The sequence below is a fragment of the Xenopus tropicalis genome, chromosome 3, assembly GCF_000004195.4.
Source record: "Xenopus tropicalis strain Nigerian chromosome 3, UCB_Xtro_10.0, whole genome shotgun sequence".
Lineage (NCBI taxonomy): Eukaryota > Metazoa > Chordata > Amphibia > Anura > Pipidae > Xenopus > Xenopus tropicalis.
This window is the reverse complement of record NC_030679.2, coordinates 19,816,978-19,836,467: the sequence shown is the minus strand read 5'-3', so window position 1 is coordinate 19,836,467 and position 19,490 is coordinate 19,816,978. Positions and strand designations below refer to the sequence as shown.

At 41.5% G+C, this 19,490-nt stretch overlaps 1 protein-coding gene across 2 annotated transcripts; it reads left to right on the top strand.

Annotated features, from left to right (window-relative positions):
* Positions 1-1,087: 1,087 nt before the first annotated feature.
* faxdc2 (fatty acid hydroxylase domain containing 2) lies at positions 1,088-18,190 on the top strand. Of its 2 annotated transcripts, none has more exons than XM_002932315.5 (9): positions 1,088-1,197; positions 8,009-8,053; positions 8,306-8,397; positions 9,567-9,670; positions 11,161-11,282; positions 11,853-12,058; positions 13,678-13,783; positions 16,144-16,310; positions 17,522-18,190. In XM_002932315.5, exons 1-9 carry the CDS (start codon positions 1,189-1,191, stop codon positions 17,676-17,678), a joined length of 1,008 nt encoding a protein of 335 aa, XP_002932361.1. In that variant the 5' UTR covers positions 1,088-1,188; the 3' UTR covers positions 17,679-18,190. The 2 variants fall into 2 exon arrangements, with proteins under 2 accessions (XP_002932361.1, XP_031754574.1); XM_031898714.1 differs by lacking the exon at positions 1,088-1,197 and adding an exon at positions 7,715-7,738.
* Positions 18,191-19,490: the final 1,300 nt, after the last annotated feature.

Here is a 19,490-nt window from a genome sequence, read left to right as displayed (position 1 = left end):
TACCTACCTACCTATAGGTCCCCATACATGGGCCAATTATAGTTGCCGATAGTTGGACCGTTTCGGCAGCTTATTGGCCCGTGTAGGGGCAGAACCGAGGGGCCTGGCCGACCAATATCTGGCCTGAAATTGGCCAGATATCGATCGGGCAGGTCAGAAAATCCAGTCGGATCGGGGACCGCATCGGCTTGTTGATGCGGTCCCCGAACCGACTGCCCCATTTCCGCGTGTAGAATTCGATCGAATTCGCCTACATGCCTCCCCGATATCGCCCACCCGTAGGTGGGGATATCGGGTGAAGATCCGCTCGCTTGGCGACATCGCCAAGCGAGCGGATCTGCCCGTGTATGGCCAGCTTAAGTGCAAACATGGATATTCCCTACCCCCTGTGCCTTCTTGTGGAGCATGATCTCAATATATCACTATGCACCATTTCTAAATAAATAAATATATTTGTACAGGTTACTCATAGCTGTTGTAGTGTACTGTGGCTGTTGTGAGTTCTGTGCTTATGGCTCTAGCAGGTGCCCTTCAAGGTACAAGGAAAAAGGGTAATAGGAAAAAGATAGCAGAATGTATCCTCCAACCTCAGTAAATGCACCGCAGCTGCTTTTAAAGGGGATGTAAACTCTGAAATAACTTTCCAATAGATATCAATTACTGTAAGCCATCTAAAAACAGACCTGTGAAGAAGCATTTTCGACTGACAGCTACTGCATTGTTTTAAGAGACAGAACCAGCCCTGCTGAAAGGGACAGCCAGACACTGCTTTCGGTTACATTTACACTTGCACGTGACTTTAAATACCATTAAATATTTTAATAAATGTTCTGAAGTTGCATTTTATTTCATTAGGCAAACCGTTATTTTTAGATTATACCGGTATTCTATTTAAAGTGTATCCCAGAAGAATGAGTGTTTTTGCACTGTTAAAGGCCCAGCCTTGTGGATTTGTGTGTTTTGAAAGGGGACAGACTAATACAAGGGTTTCCCTTTCCTTGCTGTGGCTCACTCTTCTCTGGCTGCTCCTTTAAGAGGTGTTCCGGGAATCTGTAACCCTCAGCTCTGTGGCTAAGCATGACCAGTAGGAGGAGATTGGGAGAACTGTATTCCGTATAACAATAATGAAAGGGTTGAAAGGGGAGACAGAAGAACCAGGAAAAACAGGCACGGGAAGCTGGGACCACAATGCCGAAGGTGGGTAACCATACAGGGCAAAGCTCTGCACTCCACATTAAGCAGATACACGGCAGAGCTTACTAACAGCACTGATATTCTTTGTTTGGCTGCAAATAACATGTAAACAATACTGGACTTGAGATGCACAGTGTGTAACATTGGTTCCAAGTGCCAAGTGTTGGATCAGCTTTTGTTTCCCCTTGTGGGACCAGGGGCATATCTACTGAGAGAGCAGACCCTGTGACTGCTAGGGTTGGCACCTGGCCGGTAAAAATGATGCTTCATTCCACTGTTATTTATAGGGAACAATGATAAAATATGGAAAGGCTGGTATTCTTTTCTAGAAAAGGTGGCAACCTTGCTGTCTGCCTGAGGGTCCAGGATGTATAATGGGAGCAGTGAGGATACACTAAGTAGTTTTAATTTATGTTTATGAAATGTCTTAAGTGGGCCCTTAAGTGATTTTGCTGTGGTGCCCTGTACCTGTAAACGCTAGTTAGAGCACAGTCTGGGGCTTATAGTGATTTAGCAGAAGTTGAACTTCTAATCCTTGGACACAGTGACTGGTTATTATATTAACATTGCATAACTTGTGCTAATATGCTACTATTCCTGACTTCCCACAGCCACAGTCCCTTCCCAGAGGCTATTATCCCCCTACTGCTACTATAGGCACCGTCTCTCCCTACTATACCTGCTATCCCACAGCCACAGTCCCTTCCCAGAGGCTATTATCCCACTGCTACTATAGGCACCATCTCTCCCTACTATACCTGCTATTCCACAGCCACAGTCCCTTCCCAGAGCCTATTATCCCCCCACTGCTACTATAGGCACCATCTCTCCCTACTATACCTGCTATCCCACAGCCACAGTCCCTTCCTAGAGGCTATTATAGGCCATAATAATAGCCTACCATTTTGTGTAGGTGTTAAAACAGACTACACAATAAAGGAGAAAGAAGGGTAAAATCACTGGGAGTGCACCTCCCAGTGACTGTGTTTACTTATCTGATACTCCAGGCTGATGCCCCTTTTAGAAAAAAATTGCAGCAACATGGGGTTCTTTTCATCTTCTTCTAGTACTTTGCCATTCTTTGTTACTCCCCGGGCCACCAAATTTGCAGTGAAAGTTAAGATTGACTTTTTTTTTAATATTTTAATAAAGTCAATCAGTACAGTTTAATTTATTGGTTAATGGAGTTTGCTCTAACTTTACATTCCTGTTTGCGCCTGTCTTGCTGCTCTGCAGTGTTATTGCTTTCTACGTCATGGACGTTTTTAAAAAAAGTACATAAATTGCTTACTACGCGGTTGGACCTGCATGGAATTACACAGCAGAATTGCCCTTGGTGCAGTGATTTGTTTGACTTCTCTCTGGGTGTTTTAACACAAATCTTGACTTCCTCCATTCAAATGCCAATTCTTTATTACAACTTATTGCTTGGATGATACCAAGAGTCATGTGAGGTTCTGTACTTGTTTGTGTCGGCATCAAGTTAGATAAGATAGAATGTTTTCACTACAGAGAACACATCATTAGACCAATGGTATATGGGGCGTGAAAAGTCAGCAAGTAAATACACCCTGTGTGCCAATAGAAACAAACATTTTTAAAATGATTTCCTTTCCCTTTATAATAATAAAACAATACATTGTACATCCTATTGTCTTATTTAATTTTTCAATGATTTTTAGCAAAATTAAAGTATGCTGATCCAAATTACGGTCCCAAATGCTACTGATAAAAGATCCCATACCTGTTTCTATATAGGTGCAACTAAAGGGCCAACTTAAGTTGTTTCATATTATTTGAAGTGAATGAATGCTATCTTTAAAGGTAAAGTTTATTTTTGCACTCAAGAACAGACACTGGAAAATTGGTAATATAGTGCCACTTTTCAAAAAGGGATCCCATTCTCAGCCTGAAGAGTATAGAGCTGTTTGTCATCAGCGGTAGGAAAGCTTTTGGAGAGGGTAATAAGGCATAAGATATTTGAATACATTGCAAATCTCTATCAGCATGGTTTTATACATCTATTTTTATAGATCTTGCCTAACTAGTCTAACTGCTTTCTATGAGAAGGTGAGCAGAAACCTAGACTCAGGGATGGAAGTTGATGTGATCTAGCGTTTGATTATGGCTTTCAATAAGGAATATTGACCCGAAACATAATATTTGTACAGGTACTTCCATAGAGAATTGGCTGAAGCATAGATTACAAAGAATAGTAATCAAATAAACATTTTTTCATTGGACCAGTGTTGTTAGTGGAGTACGACATGGGTCTCTCCTTGGTCCTTTGCTTTTTAACTTGTTTATTAATAGCCTGAAGGTGGGCATTGTAAGTACTGTCGCTATTTTTGCTGATGATGCTAAATTGCGCATAACTATAAGTTCTACCCTGAATACTGCCAGGATACAGAGTGATTTGGCTAAATTAGAGAACTGGGCAGCAAACTGGCAAATAAGGTTCAATATTGATAATTGCAAGATGCCCTGCTAAGTGATGTTGTAATAGCAGATTTTATTCATGCCTACAGTTAGCAAAGGCATCTGTGTTATATATGATATTATCAAGGTGGCATAAATAAATATCACAATTGTGCAATAGAGCCCTGTACTTGCTGTCTGCCATTGACATAAGCGCAAGTCTCACTTTGTGCCTCAGCATGTGCAATTGTTTTGAAATCATATGCAACTGAGGGGCTTGCAAGATTATGTTCTGGCCGAGCAAAGACAACACAACGCCCATTGTCTCTCTCTCTTCTGCTTCCCCTGTCCCCTTCCCAATCTGCCAGAGCTAGAGGCAGGTGAGGCCCGTACCCTGGTTCCAGTGCCCCCCCCCCCCAACATTTTGGCACATCTGCCTACATCTAATTCTTGAAATTCTGGAAAAAACAACAAATAGAATTGACATGGTCAATGCAACACTGTGGGACTTTTAATATACAGATATGGGATCCCTTATCTGGAAAGCTGTTCAGAATTACGGAAAGGCCATCGCTCATAGACTCCATTATAAGCAAATAATTAAAATTTTTATAAATGGTTTCCTTTTTCTTTGTAATAGTAAAACAGTACCTTGTATTTGATCCCAACTAAGATAGAATTAATCCTTATTGGAGGCAAAACAAGTCTATTGAGTTTATTCAATATTTAAATTAGGTTTAGCAGGTTTAAGTTATGGAGATACAAATTACGGAGAGATTCCTTATCTGGAAAACCCCAGGTCCCGAGCATTCTGGATAACAGGTCCCATACCTGTACTTGTAATTTGCATTTCCATGCATTATAAGCTACGGTGTTTGCTGCTATAATGTAAGTGCGTGATTGGGTCACATCTGGATATTATGGTTCTTCATCAGTTGGTTTTGATAAATAAGCATTTACCCCACATATTGCTCTTATGGCTGGACCTTCATAAATAAGTAGCAGAACAACAAAGCATCCATCAGGCTTCCCCTCTTACACAGCAATGGCACGAGTCCCACAGTTTGCAAACCTCTGCTATATATAGTTTTATTCATCATAAAGAGAAAATCAGTTACATATTTGAGAGATGAATGCATTGTTTACTAGTCCTCCTATCTATTCACTGGGCAATAAACATGTTCCACTATCTTTTGTATGTACTGTAGCGCCCCGGGGCTCTGGAGCTGCATTTGGCCAGAGAGCTAGCAGAAGGTCATATATTACAGTTATGAATTCTTTTGTTCAGATTACATTCAAGGTTGACTTTCCTGGGGTAGCATGAGGTTATTACACTTGTGACATGAGTGTCAAAGTGCCTGGAAGGCATCCTCTTGAATTTATATTTAAAGGAGAACTAATCCAGCACATCATACTGAAGGGGGTATAAGTTAAAGTGTTTATAGATAGTTTGTTACCATTGAAATAAATAATTTGCAATCAACAATCTCTTTAGTTGTTCCTTCCTTTGCCATTGGTCAACAGACTCCTGACCCGGCCTGTGCGTGCACTATAAACAGCAAAGGGTATAGGGAGCATATAATATTGAGAAAGAGCTTATAGAATACAAAAATACGCTTCTCCAAGATGGAGATCCGTAAGGAGGCCACGTAAGATAGGATTGGGGTACAGGTGAGTTATTTAAAATTGGCACATTCTTTTTAGCTTGGGCTGCTTGTTTTGCAGAGTTGGTAGATTTTTATGAAGTAAGTTTTGCCCCCAATAATGAATTTGCCAGAAGAGATTTACGGGGCTGTCATTCATTCCTCAAAATTAGAACATGAAAAGGGAAGTGATACAGAAATTCAAAGCCTAGGGTTTTTGCTGAACAGATCAGATAACATTCCCAGCATGAGAATTTAGCTAGATGAGTTATGTTCCAATAACATTCCACCAATCAAAGCTTCAGATTCATTTCCTATTCTGCTGTAGATAAATCATGAGGGCATCTGCCTCTTGTTAAAGGGGCGCTTCACCTTTAATGTAACTTTTGGTATGTTATAGAATGGCCTTTTCTTAGCAGCTTTTAACTGGTCTTCATTTTATATTTTATATTATAATATATAATTATATATATATAATTATAATTATATATACAGCTTGATAAAGGTCCCAGGTGAGGACTGAAACGTCGATCTAAATAAAATAAGTATCTTTTTTGATTACATTTTCCTGGTGTGCATCAGCATTTTTTACATATTTACATTGTTTATCTGATTTGCACCCAGGTTGTATATATAAGTGTGTGCCTCAGCCTTTTGCTAAAATCCTAAACTGGAGAGTGGCTGAGCAAAAAATGAAAAAAAAAAGAAAAAGGAAGACCATTTGCAAATTGTCTCAGAATTTTACTGTCTACATTATAAAAGTTAATTTCAAGATGAATTGCCCAATTAAAGGTGAACTATGCTCTTTCTAACATTAGTATCTTTTTCCTTGTGCTTCTGTGCAGCAGCTATCACAACTATACAGGTATGGGACACGTTATCCAGAATGCTCAGGAACTGGGGTTTTCCGGATAAGGGATCTTTCCATAATTTGGATCTCCATACCATAAGTCTACTAAAAAATTATTTAAAGGTTATTTAAACCCAATAGGATTGTTTTGTCTCCAAGGATTAATTATATCTTAGGTGGGGTCAAGTACAAGGTACTGTTTTATTATTACAGAGAAAAAGGAAATACTTTTTAAAAATCTGCATTATTTGATTAAAATGGAGTCTATGAGAAATGATCTTTCTGTAATTCAGAGCTTACTGGACTGGGGTCCACACACTACTAGCCTCCCCCCTGCGTGCGTACCTTATACTTTATTCGGCGTTAGTAAGGGCTGCAGCGGAGCGTCTGCAACAGGAGCGACAGGTGGGGATTGCGTCTGGGTCAGTGGGGCCCACAAGGGTTTTTCCCGGTGTCCCACCGGTGTGGCTGACATTATACATTCCTGCTACAGTGTAAACATGCACTTCTATACCTCAGGCCTACTGACCTGTCAGCTATGATAACATTTACTGAAACATTGTAATCAGTAACCTAGTCGTATAATTCAGCTTCTCTGATGTGGAACTCAGGCATAGAAGGATTAGGCCGACGACACACAGAGCTACTAGTAGCAGCTACTTGTCACAGCTACAAAAAGTGCTGATCATGTACTGATAATTGTCTCTACGTGTGTTTTAGCAGAGGGAATTCTAAGTATTATCTATGGCATCCCACTGGCGACTTACATTCTAGCAGGTGGGATGGCATTGCGGGGAGATTAGGGCGACTAATCTCCCCGTCTGTCACCTTCCTTAGGGCTGTGGCACACGGCCCGCGGGCGGGCGACTAATCTCCCCGAAATGCCATCCCACTGGTGAGAATGTAAATCGCCGGTGGGATGGCATACGCGGTGCCGCGATTTCCCCGAAAAATACGTTATAGCTATATATAACTATCTTGAATTATTCCTCTTCTACCTCTTTCCAGATTTCAAATGGGGGTCACTGACTCCAGTAGGCAAAAACTATTGCTCTGCGAGGCTACAATTTAATTGTTATTGTTACTTTTATTACTTATCTACCTATTCAGTCCCTTAACAATACCTATTTCAGTCTCTCATTCACACCACTGCCTGGTTGCTGAGGAAAATAAGACCCTAGTAACCAGAAAATATGAAATATCATACTGGAGAACTGCTAAACTAAAAGCTAAATAACTGAAAACCCATAAAAAATTAAGACAAATTGCAAACTATTTCAGAATATCACTGCCTACATCATACTAAATGTTAATTTAAAGGTAAACAACTATGTGACTTACATATTAACCAAAGACAACACGGAGCAGCAGAGGCAGGTGGGTAGGGGTTAAACTTGGGGCTAACTACCCTGACCCCCAATGAACTGACTGACTTATTAGCACATTAACTAATGTTTAACTATTTAGACAAACTACTTAATTGAGTGTAACATCAAGTGTTGGGATGTATTTACAACAAGATATTTTCTATAAACACTCAGGGACAGAACCAGTGGCAGAACTACCCTGCTCCGAAACCCGCCCCCCACCTTCCCCGCCGCTCTGCCAGCTCTAGCCATTTGCAGACTTTCAGGTAGGAGAGAGGCTGGGGAAGGGGATCTCTGGGGACCCCCCCCCAGTGCCAGTGGACAGGACCTCCTCTGCCTACACCTAGTTTGGCTGGATGGAGACAAGCGCATACATAGTGCATCGCAGCCTTTGCCTCCCTTTAAATCCATGCTTGGCCCACCACTCCCGATTGCTCCTCAGACTCCCCTACCTTTTTCCTTTACTATGTGAGAAGGGTGCAATTAAGGGTTTTTTCCAACGTGTAAATGTCCCATGTCTTTATGTCTGGTTACAGATGGGGGAAGGTGATGCCTCCCGTCCTGCAGAACGTCGGAGTCAGGTAATAGAGCTCTCACTTCAGTCCCCGTGACACAAGCTCTGTATTGTTGCGCTGCTTGCAGGATTGTATTGCAACCCATACACGCCTTGGTTTACATGCTTTGATTATTCTAACTGCACATGATTGCTGCTTTGTTGCTATGGGTTATTGGGTTACTGCTGTGAAGTTCATTTGCACCAAGTCAGTAAATGGGCCTTGAAGTCTGAACCCTTCATGCTGCATTTTAATTGAACCAAAATCGTCATTCTACAGGATGGCCAGGTGTGGGACTCTGTAAAGAAGACAGCTTTTGTCCTGGGCACTGGGCTTCTCATCTTTGCTGCCTTTAGGAATTCCGTGACATGGTGAGTAAATCTGTTGTGAGAGGCTAATGTATATATCATATCTCTGCATAGGGACAGTGGAAGGTGAACTGCTGCAACCTGATATGGCCAAAGGCAAAAACATCTGAACTAAAAGTATTCACTCTTATGACTCGCAAGGACCAAACATGGAGTAACTTTAATGTTTAGCTCAAGAAATAACAAAAACATTTTTCTTTTCTATAAAACTATAGACAAAAGGTATGTTCAACACAAGCCTATTCATTGAAGTCACTTTAAATAAGAGGGTATACTGCCCCTTTTATCTATAAGTGATAATCATAGGGTAAAAAGAGTGTCAGATTTAATTTTTTTTTTTTTAATCTCTCCTAAGCAGAGCCCTGTAAGTGGGAACTGTAGGGCACAGTCATTTCTAGGTACACCACTGTTTGCAGGGTCGGAATGGGGGGTGCAGGACCCACCGGGGCTCCCGTACCCCCCCTCAGGGGCCCCCGCCGGACGTCCTCCTCTGAATGCACGTTTGTGAACACATCAGGGGAGGACATCGGCGGCAAGGGAATCGCCAACAGCTGGGGCACACCGGGTATTTTCCCGGTGTCCCGGTGGCCCAGTCTGACCCTGACTGTTTGTAGTCACAGATTTTATTTTTTCCTCCTTTATTCACTCACCTTTACATTACATGCACTGAGCCCACAAGTTGGTTTCCTGGTACCCTGGTTGGCGTGTCCGTCACTATACCAGTCCCAGTCATGGAGGACCACCCTGTGCATTGGCCAGCAGTCCCTGGGCTGGTGTGATCCCTGTGGATTGCAGCCTCACAGAGCAATAGTTTTTTTAGGCAGCTGGGGTCAGTGACCCCCATTTGAAAGCTGAAAAATGTCAGAAAATGTTGGCAAATCAATCATAAACTATAAAAAAAATGAAGACCAATTTAGGAGAAGCAGAGAATTTGCATATGCAAATTAGGATTTGGTTCAGTATTCATCCGAATCTTTCGCAAAGGATTTGGGGTTCGGCAGGATCCTATAATTGTAGATTCGGTGCTTCCCTAATATTAACCCCACCCCAAAAATAAGCAAATGATATAACTTTTCATATAGTAAATAAATAAGCCTTTGGCACGTGCAGCGACGCAGGGTGCGGCCATTAGGTGATATATGAGACTCACTGGTGCACCTCTTTCTCCTCAGGCACTTGCAGCAGTTTTGGGGAGCCTCGGGGGACTTTTGGCAAGCACAGTGGGGGAAGCTGCACACTTTCTTTGATGGAAATCAACTGGCGTTGTTCTGTTTGGGTGAGTAGTCCTCCTATAGTCATGTTAGGGCCGTGGCATATGGGGCTACATGGCTATAAAAATATTACAGTTTCTTAAAATATTAATAAAAATATACAAGGGATAATTTGAACTAAAATACATTGTGGTATCAATTTTGTTAGATAATTAGAGTATTTCTTCTTACCTACTAGTTGTCCTTTATCTCGCAACAAGTTCACATAAACTAATTAATCCTTCATAAAGGTTTTTTTCCTAATTCAGTTGCTGGGTATCTTTTATATGAGATATTTTGAAGCTGATGAAATGTTGTACATGTATTTTTGTTGAATAGTGACAAGTGAATCCCCCAGCCTTGCCTATTCATACTAAAGTGACTGACCGTTTTTATTAAAAAGCTGTATTTATTCTTGCTAGGGATGGGCTTTTCCAGGTAACTACAGCAACTATGGGGCATATTTATTCTAGTAAGCCAACATCACTGGTGATGATAAACAATTAGTAATAATTAGGTGGCCATACACACTAAGATTTGCTCATTTGGCGAGATCGCCAAGCCTGTCTGATTGTCAATTTTTGGGCAGATATTGGTCGGGGAGGCCTGTCGAAGTACCCCATAAAGGGCAGATAAGCTGGCCACTTTAAGATAACAAAAGCAAACATCTGATTGGTTGCTTGTTGGCTTACACACCATAATAACTATGCCCATAAGACCCTTTTACCTGCCTTGTCCTGATTATTCGTGTATGAGTCAGTAACCTAGAAGAAGTTTTGAGAGATAGAAATATGAATAGGAGAGGCCTGAATGGAAAGGTAAGTAATAAAACGTAAAATTACAATAAAATTCTAGCCTCACAGAGCAATAGTTGTTTGGCATTCAGGGTCAGGGACCCCCATTTAAAAAGATGGTAAGAGTCAGAAGAAGGTAAATAATTTAAAAAAAACTATGAAAAATAAAGACCAATTGAATAGTTGCTAAGAACTACTAATTCTATAAAATACTAAAAGTTCATTTGAAGGTGAACTGGCCCTTTAAGGAGTCACTAGGCTAAAGGGAATCTGCACCAATGAGGAGCGATAAGAATGCTGACATGGCTGGTTTATATGAAGCCTGATGCCTTGGCAGCGATGCCAGTTTCTTAGGAATGTAGGTGGGGGTGTTCTCTGCTGTTTTCTCAGAATGTTCCACCCAGTGGCAGATTGGTGAATTGATTAATAGGTTGTAGCTATGGGTCATATTACATACTGACCTCCCAATAATCCCTATTTATATGGGGCCGTACAGATTTTTCAACCACCCAAGGGATTGGGGGTTATCCAAAAGGGACAAAGTGTCCCTGTGTAGCACAAAGAGTCTTTGAGTAGCTGGTTGTGGCAGTCATGAGGTGGGTTGCCTAAATTGTGCATTTTATTGACAATAACCAAGTATATTTAAACATGTGCACTGTATGCCAGAGGTGTTTGAGGAGTGTTTGGACAATAGTTGCTAGATCCTTCCTAACCCGTTACAGGTACCATGCTGATGCCCACGCTTTCCTTCTGGGTCTTCAATGCCATGCTGATGCTTATCGACCTCACTGGAAAGCCATACTTCATCACCAAATACCGGATCCAGCCTGGGAAGAACGACCCCGTGCGTATGCTGCGCTCTCATGTTATGTTACTGTTCTCTCTAAATGTTCCCTTGTTAAAGCTAAAATTATACCTGATTAAAGGGGAACCCACCCAAACACAACTAAGTTTTTTGAAAAGTAAACAGAATTTCAAGCAACTTTGTAATATACATCAATTAAAGAATATGCAGCCTTTTCATTATTTTTAATGTAATAATATGGATTGGAACAGTTCCATAAGCCCCACCCCCTGTTCCCCTGCTGATCTGACTGACTGCATTGAGACTCAGATAAAATATAACAGTAGTCGCCTGTCTTTAGCCTGCCTTCAGCCTGCATCCTCCCAATCCCACAACTCCCTGCACACGTGATGTTAATAATGAAAGGAACATCACAGGGCAATGCGTTGTGGGTTATGTAGTTCCTGCAGTCTGTAAGCTGTGGATACTTTGTTACAATTTGTAACATCAGTGTTTAATCCCCTCCTCCCCTGCCAGGATTTCAAATCCTGTGTATTTAGCCAAAGCCCAGACATACTCCGTCAGTATTCATTTATTTTATTGTGCACCCACTGTACCTCTCATCTCCAGGTGGATCCAGCCAAGCTCCGACAGGCCGTGATCACTGTGCTTGCCAATCAGGTCTTTCTCTCCTTTCCCATGATCGTTCTCATGTATCCCATCATGCTGTGGCGAGGAAATCCCTGTGGCCCTGAGCTGCCTACATTCCATTGGGTCCTTTTGGAACTCACAGTCTTCGCGCTGGTTGAGGAAATTCTCTTTTATTATTCACACCGGTGAGTTAATACCATTGGAGTCGTTGGGAGGCGAGGTTAAGTAGCACACACTGGAAAAAGCAAAGCTTTGTCCTAAAATCATATGTATGCACCGTAATGGGGGGACCTGATGCCTACGCTACACGATTATAGAGGGTGAGGAGGGAGAGGGAATATGGAGTGCAGTGACAGCTAGCACAGGTTCCATGTAAAGCATGCTGGGATCTGTATTACATCAACATTTGGGATGTATCCTTACAGCTATATTAAAACAAGCACACCCAGGCTCAGCCACCTTACTATTGAATTAGTACCAAGACAAACTTAAGCAAGGTGAGATCTAAAATAGGCCCTGGCATGTCAATTACACATAGGCCCAAACATCCTCACTTAATAGTGACTGCCTATGGCATCTTACAGCAGCCCCTCTGGCATTTGCCAGAATCCACAGATTGCCAGTCCGGGCCTGAACCCCCCTTTGTGATTAATTAGTGAAATGCAATGCTTTTGGGGTTGCATTTTGCTAATAAATCATGCAGGAGATTAGAAATTGCTGCGTTGTGCTGGTTTTATATTGGTACTGATATATCCCTAAAGCTCGATAAGCTTCCCCAGGTCTCCAGGGCCAGCATCTAACATAGAAATAGCCACACATGTACTGAGAAAATCTCATGGCCACCCGTGACAGAACCTACAAAGTTAGCATAGACGTGCCACCGTGCAGATACCTTATATTATAAATTTACAGGTTTCTATATGATCTATTACCAGCACATCAGAAACCTGATGGAAAGGGTTAAAGAGCATCTTTCATGTGCTGATTGGTTGTAAATAATTTGCTATGGCAATATTTACATTTCATTCAATATTTTTAAGTTCAAAGTCTGTGTGTACAAAAGTGAGGGGATTGATCGAAGCACATTCCCTGGTCCCATTTCACTAGTAATGTAGTGCAGTCGGTGCAAGTGCATACACTTTTGAAAACTAGGGTTTTTAGTTACAAAGTTTTGATCATAACATTTACAAGCCACCATACTACTGCAAGGTAAACCCCATACATGGCGGTTAAACCCCTCTCTTTGCATGCTTTGTAGCTAATTTGTACATATATATTTTTACTTAGACATGCTCCCACAACCCCCTTTTTATGTATTTCTATGTATCTATGTAAGTCTGTGTGTATTTATTAGCACTGGAAACAGTCATCACTGGTGATGTTGCCCATAGCAATCAATCAGATCTTTGCTTTTGGTGTGTTGGAGACCGTTCATATCTAATTGCTGATTGGTTGCTATGGGCAACATCACCAGTGACATTTGTATACAGTGTTAATAAATATGCCATGTGTATTTATATGATGCAAGCTCATTGCAAATGACCTCCATGACAGACAGACGTCCTGAACAAAGAATTCAACCCATACAGCTTCCTGTTCTAGGAGCTATACAATGTGCAGGAAATTGTAGGATAGCACCTGTATGCATAAATTCTGTTTTATAATAAAAATACATTTACTTAGCCCCCCTCCCCCCCCCATTACAATTAAGTTAGCCCCCATTCCTTTTGGGTATACAACTTAGGTTCCCCTAATATGAGCATCTGGAAGGTATGATATTATACGTTCATTATACATTTCCTAGGCTGGTCCATCACCCTCTATTGTACAAGCGCATCCACAAGAAGCACCATGAATGGACGGCACCTGTAGGAGTGGTGTGCCTGTATGCACATCCCCTGGAGCATATTGTAAGTTGATATTTCACCTAAATGAATGTTGTCTCTTACATAATACAGTGGCAAACCACTGAGTCATTACAGCTACGTGCTGTGTGTGCCAAATGTTACAATGCTGCCTAGTCCTATACTCTCCCGCACTAGATTACAAACCGGATTCCAAAAAAGTTGGGACACTAAACAAATTGTGAATAAAAACTGAACGCAATGATGTGGAGGTGCCAACTTCTAATATTTTATTCAGAATAGAACATAAATCACGGAACAAAAGTTTCAAACTGAGAAAATGTACCATTTTAAGGGAAAAATATGTTGATTCAGAATTTCATGGTGTTAACAAATCCCAAAAAAGTTGGGACAAGTAGCAATAAGAGGCTGGAAAAAGTAAATTTGAGCATAACAAAGAACTGGAAGACCAAATAACACTAATTAGGTCAATTTGCAACATGATTGGGTATAAAAAGAGCTTCTCAGAGTGGCAGTGTCTCTCAGAAGCCAAGATGGGTAGAGGATCACCAATTCCCACAATGTTGCGCAGAAAGATAGTGGAGCAATATCAGAAAGGTGTTACCCAGCGAAAAATTGCAAAGATTTTGCATCTATCATCATCAACTGTGCATAACATCATCCGAAGATTCAGAGAATCTGGAACAATCTCTGTGCGTAAGGGTCAAGGCCGTAAAACCATACTGGATGCCCGTGATCTCCGGACCCTTAAACGACAATGCACCACAAACAGGAATGCTACTGTAAAGGAAATCACAGAATGGGCTCAGGAATACTTCCAGAAACCATTGTCAGTGAACACAATCCACCGTGCCATCCGCCGTTGCCAGCTGAAACTCTACAGTGCAAAGAAGAAGCCATTTCCACAAGCAAGATCCACAAGCTCAGGGTTTTCACTGGGCCAGGGATCATTTAAAATGGAGTGTGGCAAAATGGAAGACTGATCTGTGGTCAGACGAGTCACGATTCAAAGTTCTTTTTGGAAATCTGGGACGCCATGTCATGGCCGGACCAAAGAGGACAAGGACAACCCAAGTTGTTATCAACGCTCAGTTCAGAAGCCTGCATATCTGATGGTATGGGGTTGCATGAGTGCGTGTGGCATGGGCAGCTTGCATGTCTGGAAAGGCAGCATCAATGCAGAAAAATATATTCAGGTTCTAGAACAACATATGCTCCCATCCAGACGTCATCTCTTTCAGGGAAGACCCTGCATTTTTCAACAAGATAATGCCAGACCACATTCTGCATCAATCACAACATCATGGCTGCGTAGGAGAAGGATCCGGGTACTGAAATGGCCAGTCTGCAGTCCAGATCTTTCACCTATAGAGAACATTTGGCGCATCATAAAGAGGAAGGTGAGACAAAGAAGGCCCAAGACGATTGAACAGTTAGAGGCCTGTATTGGACAAGAATGGGAGACCATTCCTATTCCTAAACTTGAGAAACTGGTCTCCTCGGTCCCCAGACGTCTGTTGAGTGTTGTAAGAAGAAGGGGAGATGCCACACAGTGGTGAAAATGGCCTTGTCCCAACTTTTTTGGGAGTTGTTGACACCATGAAATTCTGAATCAACATATTTTTCCCTTAAAATGGTACATTTTCTCAGTTTTAAACTTTTGTTCCGTGATTTATGTTCTATTCTGAATAAAATATTAGAAGTTGGCACCTCCACATCATTGCGTTCAGTTTTTATTCACAATTTGTTTAGTGTCCCAACTTTTTTGGAATCCGGGTTGTATATTAGCAATGGGTAATGTTGCCTTTTTTTAGCAGCGGTGTTCCCTAACACGGGCTAATGCCACTGTTGGCACTGTCTAGTATGGCTACACTCACTGGGCACATAGAGTGGCCTATAGCCAGTAGCTGACATTGTACAGGTGAATAGAGTTTTTAAAGGAGACATAGCATAACTGACCTCCCCCCTAAAAAACTTGCAGGCAATAATAAATAATATATGGAGCTGGTTTCACCTTTGTTGGAGCTCCCCATAGATCTGCTATGGTCCCTGTACCTGTTTCAAATGAGGGGATTGTATGTTCTAACAGTTGCCATTAGAAGCACAGTAGGAAGGAAAAAGCCAATCACAGCCCTGCAGTCACACAAGCAAAGACAGGCATGAGTTCGCTATCAGGTCAGCCTAGCTGCTGATTGGTTCCTATAGTGCCGGCCCCCCTCCACAGCCTGGGCAAGAAGGCAGCAGGAAGTGGAACAGATGGGTGGGATTAGTAGGGAGAAATATTCAATTAATCAGCCAGAAACACAACATTCTGGTTTTTTTTTTTTACATAATATATCCCCTTTATGTTGTTGTCAGATAGAAATCCAAAGAACTGCTTTTAATCTTGTTAATTGTCTTTGCAGTTTTCCAACATGCTGCCATCCATGGTCGGCCCTATGGTAATGGGATCCCACGTGGCCACAACCATGCTGTGGTTCTGCCTGGCTTTGATCACCACCACCATCTCACACTGTGGCTACCACCTGCCTTTCCTGCCTTCTCCAGAGTTCCATGATTTTCACCATCTCAAGTAAGTACTGTTAGAAGGGACCACACATATGCTGTGGGAGCCATGGATCACAGGGGTATTAAAGAGTAACCCATAGCAACAAATAAGATATTTGCTTTTAAGCAGGTGACCAGTAAATACTAGCTGCTGATTGGTTACTATGGGTAACTGCTCCTGGGCAAACTTAGTGCCTTCTATTACATATTATTGTGGTACACCATTTCAGAAGAGGGTCTAAAGGCTTTTAGCATCACGAGTTACTTCAGTCACATGTCAAGAGATTATCCCTTGCAGAAGTCAGGCTGTAGTGCAGCCCAAGGAACCTTCAAGTTATTTGCTTCCCTGCTCGGCTGTGAAATGGTTAACTAAAAGGCCTGGTGTGATTCTTTACTTACCTTTCTCTCCCAGTTAAAATAAAAGCCACATTTCAGTGTAAGAATGCATTGTTTCTCCAAAGAATAGCATTTATATACATATATATATATATATATATACATATATATATATATATATATATATATATATATATATATATATATATATATATATATATATATATATATATATATATATATATATATATATATATATATATATATATATATATATATAAAATGTCCCAATATGGGCTTGGAACTTCTATAGAGCATGTCCAAAATTCAACAGCACCATCTAGTTGTCAAACATGAATTGCGCTGTTCCCGTAATGCAGATGTTCTAGGGAAGGTTAATCAATATGGCAGCTTCTAAAATTTAAATATACTCTTTATAGACACAATATATTGTATTCTTTAAAGTCTACTTTGAAATACTGTGTACACTATATGTGGACACTTGTCTGTCCAATATCTCATTTCCAAACCAAGGAGAACTAAGTTGGGCACACCCTAGCGATGCTAATTGCTTAGCTGCTGCCTTGGTTACTCTAAACAGCCCCAGAACAACAGACTTTGTTCCCTGCATGCAGATTTATTTTGTTTCCCCATTACAAACAGCTGCACTGCAGCTCTTTCACGGATGTCCTTGTCTAGCATGAAGCTCCGCCCCTTTTACTTTCCGAGTTACTTTCTCCTCTCTCCGACTATGAAGAGCTCAGGAGGTGCCTACTGGGCATGCTCACTGCCCCTGCTCCAATTAAAATCAATAATTCACTGTGCCTATCTGTACAACCAGATGTCAAATAACCTGCTATACAAGAAATGCATTGTTCTCAACACATTTTCTATTTGTAGGTTTAACCAGTGCTACGGAGTACTTGGGGTATTGGATCATCTGCATGGAACAGATCTGATGTTCAAGCAAACCAAGGCTTATGAAAGACACATTCTATTAATGAACCTTACACCACTAAGTCAGAGCATTCCTGACACCCCTAAAAAGTCCCAATAGTCTAAAGGGGGAAATGTTAGAAGAGAAGTTGTCCCTCTTGAACAGAGACCTGCAAGGATATGGTTTGCCCTTAATGTTGTGCTAATGTACTAGCAACATCCAGCGGGTTTGGGTGTGTTGGGGCTTTAAATACTGGAGCCGCCCCCCCCCCCCCCACTCCAGTTTTTGACTGACTTATGATACTAATTATCTCTGTGATTAAATGATAATTAGAAGGTTAGAAATTGTTCATGGCTGTAGGTGCATAGAAAAAAAACCCAGTGTCTGTGGATATTTAGCTGTAGATTTAGGGTCCATTGAGAACACTGACATCACTGTGCACCATAGTGGCCCATTAGGTACGGATGTTACCGTATGTACATTATTCAGTAGTGACGAGTGGGATTGGGTGGGTGCAACAGCATCATATTCTTACACTAATCACAACTAACTCGTGTGCCACAATTATGTTCTAATTTTGCCTAAAACACAGATAAAATGTATTAAAGGAATCTCGGCTGCGTCCAATCATATTTTCTTAAGTTGTCCATTTGTTTCAACCAATGTTACAATTTGCCATCTAGCGCTATGTAGATGTGGTGCTTTTCATTAGGGATGCACAGACTCCATAATAGCCAGCTGAGCCTCGCATTCACATATTCAGATTGGAGATAAACCTAACAAGTTGTTAAAATCCATTTTAAAAGATTTTTTATCACTTTAGATTTATCTATAGGTTTATAAGTCCATAACGTTGGCAGAGGCAAGTGTGTGGCTTTAATAGTCATAATACAGCCAGATTATATAGTGGCATGGTATCGTGCCCCCATGTTTGAGAGGCAACACATCGCCAATGGCCAGTTTTTGGGTTAAACACAATGTTATATATACCATCACGCACACACACCTATAGGCACCTTTGTTCAATATAAGCAACACTAATAGGAACTGTTGAAAATAAAACGTGGCAACTTTTTCAGATAGGTACTGGCAACCCACTAAAATCTAATTATAGGGTAAAATAATTGCTTCTACTACAAAGTATACTGTATATACACACTCAGGGTCAGACTGGGCCGCTGGGGAAAAAAAACCCAGTGGGCTCTGGCAGCCCCACCTGGTGCTTCCCTGGCCAATGGTCTTCCTTGCCTGATGCGTTCAACTTACGTGCGCTCAGGGAAGGACGTTGGGCGGGGGGGGGGGGGGGGTTAGGGGAAGCCCTAAATCTACCTGGTCAAAAACAACCCTGTCCTGCCAAGGTCATGGCAAGGGCTCTGTGGAATTTTATTTTTTTTTTGGATTTCAGAGATGACAACTGCTGAGAAATGCATCTGTGTTGATTGGCTCTCAGCTTTTTCATGCTGTGGCTGGAATGCCTTGAACCCTCACAGTTGCTATGTAGGCATTAAGTACTTTGGAGAATAATCTGGGAACTGAAGTCAGTCCAAAACGGAAGAGCCCGAAATTTAACAAAAAAACTAAACAAAATTCTGCTTGCTTATCATGAACATCAGGAAACACTGGACATCCCAGCAAATTAGAAGAAAGAAGGTTCCATATAAATATTCGGATATTTATTGTGAGAGCTTTGAAGTTGTGGAATTCTCTCCCTGAACCAGTCGTACTGGCTGATACATTATATAGTGTCAGGAAGGGGTTGGATGGCTTTTTAGCAAGTGAGGGAATACAGGGGTATGGGAGATAGCTCTCAGTACAAGTGAGGGAATACAGGGGTATGGGAGATAGCTCTCAGTACAAGTGAGGGAATACAGGGGTAGGGGAGATAGCTCTCAGTACAAGTGAGGGAATACAGGTGTATGGGGAGATAGCTCT

What these genes read in the sequence shown, in the direction of transcription:
- faxdc2 (XM_002932315.5), top strand. An exon ending in TTTAGGAATTCCGTGACATG is followed by an intron (nt 8,398 to 9,566) that starts GTGAGTAAATCT and finishes CTTTCTCCTCAG; the next exon opens with GCACTTGCAGCAGTTTTGGG. An exon ending in CACATCCCCTGGAGCATATT is followed by an intron (nt 13,784 to 16,143) that starts GTAAGTTGATAT and finishes TTGTCTTTGCAG; the next exon opens with TTTTCCAACATGCTGCCATC.